Here is a 4,647-nt window from a genome sequence, read left to right as displayed (position 1 = left end):
GGGGGGGGCGGCGGAGGTGGACCCAGGAGAATTACACTCTTGAAGTGTCCATTTCCCAAATGGCCTGCATTTTAGAATGCAGTGATATTGGACATTGGAGAGGTAAGTGTTTACATTGTGCTTATTGCAGGGTATTTGACACTTATAAAATTAATGACAGGGTCACTTTAACTAGGCATGCATCAACATCGGTATTGGTGCCGATACCGCCATTTAAAATTTTTAAACAGAAGCGGCTGCCTGAAGAATTCCTGTGAACCGCGGTGCCTGCTCACAACGCTGGCCACACATCTCCTCATCCTTCCTGGGGAACTCTGCCGCCCGCACCCATGTTGTGAGACCCCGCACAGCCCTCCTGAGACCCTGAAGACAGGCCGCTACTCTGGAGCAACACAGAGTATACCTATTATTCTGCACTGCTGTATAATGTATCACTGGGATTTGTAGTCCTCTATAGCTGATGGTATTCTGTATTGCTGAGATTTGTAGTCCTCTATAGCTGATGGTATTCTGCATTGCTGTATAATGTATTGCTGAGATTTGTAGTCCCTCTATAGCTGATGGTATTCTGCATTGCTGTATAATGTATTGCTGAGATTTGTAGTCCCTCTATAGCCGGTGCCATTCTGCATTGCTGTATAATGTATTGCTGGGACTTGTAGGCCCCCTACTGCTTGCAGTCAGTGGCAGAACTACTAGAATTGCAGTCTTGACCAGGCCCTGGCGCGCCACCACTGTCCAAAAATTATTAGTCTCTATTTTTTTTAGAAAAAGTGTCGTGACCCTAAAAAAAAAAAAAAAAAAAAGGTATCGGTAATTGGTATCGGCGAGTACTTGGTATCGGTACTTGGTCTGAAAAAAATGGTAATATCTTTAAACAACATAAAAACAATTACATTTTTCTAAAAAAAAAAAAAGGACCTAAAGGTCCACTCTGTAGATCAGGGGTAGCCAAACTTCGGCCCTCCAGCTGTGGTGAAACTAGAAATCCCATGAGGCATCTCTCTTCGGGAGTCATAGCTGTGGGAATCTTGCAATGCCTCATGGGATTTGTAGTTCCACCACAGCTAGAGGGCCAGCGTTTGGCTACCCCTGCCCTAGGGTAACAAAAAAAAGGCCTGGCACCCAGATCTGTGGAACTTTTTTAAAATGCATAAATGTAATTTTTATCTTTTGCATCTTCTTTTCTACTAGATTGTACTGGACGAGGGTGGATATGAGCCGATCTGCCGAGAGAGGAGGTGGTCACGAGTGGCACAGCGAATGGCATATCCCTCAGGAAAGAACATCGGCTCCCTTTTGAGATCCCATTATGAACGCATCATATACCCTTTCCACATGTACCAGTCTGGAGCAAACTTGGCGGTAAGAGTCCATTTTAAATGGCCATTTTTGCAGTTGAAACGCCTTAATCCATATGATGGCTTCATCCATTTTTTTCTCTTGCTTGGGTCCGTCCTAGGATTGTGGTGAGCGGCCTCGTTATGACAACGAAGAGAAGGATAAGGAGTACAAACCTCACAGTATTCCGTTGCGACAGTCCGTGCAGCCTTCAAAAACCACCAGCTACGGGCGACGTGCGAAGCGCCTCACTCAGGAGGTAAGGGAGACCTGACTGGTTCCTCCTCATGCAGTGTTCCCATCACGCAGGTCTGCCATTGCTCACAAGTCCGTCGCAGTTATTGCTGAGCTGCAGATTTTGATATAACCGATTATTGATCCATTTGGCTTTCTAGGATGGTGTGTGAAGGAAGCCGGCCTTTCGGGAATGGATGTTTCTCACGCTTTTTTTTACCCCATGTTCTTGTCATTCCATGCAGGATCCTGACATCTCAGATCCTGCCTCTCAAAGCTCCTCTCTGCCCCCCGAAACATCACCACCCTGGGTATACAGCTCTGTTTTTTTTTGTTGTACTTTTTTACATTGTAATACTGCAGTCTGCTTTGACTTGCCAAAGTATGTATGATCCTTTTTGTGTGCTTTGTGGCTTTCTATTACATGCATATTAGATGTAATGCTGCATGCCAGGTTCTCTCTCTCTCTCTTCTGGACTGTAGTGTAACCTCTTCCTGGGTTTGTATTCTTCCATGTAGTGATATCCTTTGCTGGCCTCTTTTTGGATTTCTCTTTTGTTAACCTCTCTTGATTCTAAGCCTTTTTGAATACTGTTTTTGTTTTTTACTAATAACACTGTATTTCCAAATACCAGCCCTCAAGTACCAATATGTATTGCAGTTTTTGGGAATTGCCTAGCTGCATTTTGTTCAGGTATTATCAGACCTCCAAAGCAGTTTAGCCTAAAAGCACTTTATTGGTGCAAAAAGCACGTTCCCCATCTTTTTAAAGCGAGCCTGTGCTTTATGTATGGCAAAACAGGTTTATTTTAAAGCCCAGCTTGGGGCACAATTACCTTTTTTTTAAGAGGCTTAGAACAGCCAGAGATTGCTGATAGGCATACCTCTATGTCCTGCAAATCGGTTTACATGCCATGAGTAGTAGGGAGGCACTGATACTAGTATTGGTACCGATACCTAGTATTTGGGACGAATACTCTTACTCGCACAAATGCTCCGATACCTAATCTATACCGGAAATCCGGGCAGTGCCATAGGGGAACATGGAGCCGGTTTCCTGATTGCCCGGGAAGCCGACTCCATCCTGATCAGCATGGAGCCAGCTTCCCCCGCCAGTCAGGAAGCCAAGCTGCAAGTCATGACCCTACTCCCAACTTCCTGATTGATTGGCCGGGAAGCCGGCTACATGTTTGGTCGGGAAGCCGGTTTCACAGCCAAACAGCATGGAGCCGGCTTCCCAGCCAATCAGAAAGCCAGGCTGTAAGTCATTACCCTACTCCCGGCAGCATCGAGGCGGCTTCCCGGCCTATCGGGAGGCCGGTCTTTACTCGCCACCCAGCTTCCTGACTGGCCGGTTTCCCAGCCAATAAGTATCAAGCCGGCCAAACATAAAGGCGGCTTAAGCCTGATTGCCCGGAAAGCCGGCTCCATGCCAGCGGAAGCACTGGTATCGGTACTCTGTATCGGCGAGCACCGAAAGCAAAATATAGGTACTTGTACTCCGCACTGAAAAACCAGTACCTGTACATCCCTAATGAGTAGTAAAGCTCCCGCTGTATTTCCGGGGCGGCTCCGGATGTAAGCACTGCAGATATCAGAGTTTAAGGCTGTGGTCGGGTCTCCACCCCCCCCCTTCTCCCCCCCTCTCCTCCTTACCATTCACAAAACGGAGCCTGGGGCTGTATTTGCCATTTACAAAACGGAGCCTGGGGCAGGAATCTGTTCTATTTTCAGCTGGCAGGTTGAACAAAGAAAATAGACATGTATGCCCGACTTAAGTCACATGTCTCCCCATACCTAAAAGAACTCCAAACAGCCCACTAAAAAAAAAAAAAAAATCACATTGGCATGCGGCTCTACATTCTGATAGGAAATTATTTTACATTCGTTGGGCATGCATCTTTTAGACCCATGTCTAAGAGATGCATCCTGGGAAAGGGGACATCAGCAGTGCATTGCTGAGAAATCTCATCTGTAATCTGCAAAATCTTGCGAGATCTCGGTAAAAGATTAGGAAAGATGTGCGTGGTCAGGTGTCGTACTCGAAGGGCTATTGAAGTAAAGGGAGATGGATTAATCTGCCCTTACTAAAAATGGCCACTATGAGAAGAATGGGGAGGAAAACAGAAATAAGGTATGGAAAGAATAAAAAGCCTGCTGTATCCGAGAACCGTGGTTATCAGCTGGTGGGTCACGACCCAAAAGTGTTGCAACCCCGTGCTGAGTGGGTCGTTGTGTGCCTTCCACTGCGCTAGGTAAGAAGCTCCTCAGCCTCCCCCTAGCGCATCACTGTGAGTTCTCGCACTGGATAGCTATTCAAAATATGCTGCCCATCTACGAGTGTTAGCTCGAGGTGGGGTGGGCTTGGGGGTATGACCGCGAGGGCGCTCCATCCATACATGCATTGCTCACAGCTCCCTCGCATGCCCCGTAGAGGTGCCAGGACTGAAGTGACGCCACAATCTGCTTCCTGGCACCAGTACAGGGCGCACAAGGTTGAACTCGATGGACTTGTCTTTTTTTCTTTCAACCTGACTATGTAACGTTGGTGGTCCCTGAGGATTGGTTTTGGGAATACATTCCTTTAGTGTGTTCATGCCCTTTAACTTTTTTTTTTTTTTTTACTGTCTATTAATCATTCCTTTTGGGTGTTCTTTCCCTTTAATTTTTTTTTTTTTTTTTTACTGTCCTTCAAGCCTGAACCGACAGAAGAAGACATAGAGAAGAACCCAGAGCTAAAGAAACTTCAGATCTATGGCGCGGGGCCAAAAATGATGGGACTTGGTCTGATGGCAAAAGATAAAAACCTGCGTAAGAAAGGTAAGAATGGGAAAATGATTGGGGACGGACACTATGCCCAAACCTGAGCCGTTGGAGTTGATATGTGGTAGCGCTGGACTAGTAGGAGTTGGAATCGGTTTTGATGTAAAGCTGAAAAAATGGAGGACGTGCTCCTTGAGGAAGGTAACAGGTGATAACAGAATGTGTGTAGTGTATGGACCTGGTTATGGTCTAAGACTGCTGCCTCTCCGGTCTCAATAGGGGGGGGGGGGGGGGGGTTTACGAAATATC

General features: G+C 46.5%; 1 protein-coding gene across 1 annotated transcript in view; it reads left to right on the top strand.

Moving 5' to 3' along the window:
* Positions 1–4,647, top strand: part of KDM5C (lysine demethylase 5C) — a 50,561-nt gene that overhangs the window by 14,297 nt on the left and 31,617 nt on the right. Inside the window, exons 4-7 of the mRNA XM_018558805.1 lie at positions 1,195–1,365; positions 1,463–1,600; positions 1,821–1,886; positions 4,272–4,395. Of these exons, the coding sequence (XP_018414307.1) occupies positions 1,195–1,365; positions 1,463–1,600; positions 1,821–1,886; positions 4,272–4,395 (499 nt within the window). The remainder of the gene's footprint in view (positions 1–1,194; positions 1,366–1,462; positions 1,601–1,820; positions 1,887–4,271; positions 4,396–4,647) is intronic.

Source organism: Nanorana parkeri, unplaced genomic scaffold (genome assembly GCF_000935625.1).
Source record: "Nanorana parkeri isolate BGI_ZX_2015 unplaced genomic scaffold, ASM93562v1 scaffold15, whole genome shotgun sequence".
NCBI lineage: Eukaryota > Metazoa > Chordata > Amphibia > Anura > Dicroglossidae > Nanorana > Nanorana parkeri.
This window is presented reverse-complemented; position numbering and strand designations above follow the sequence as displayed.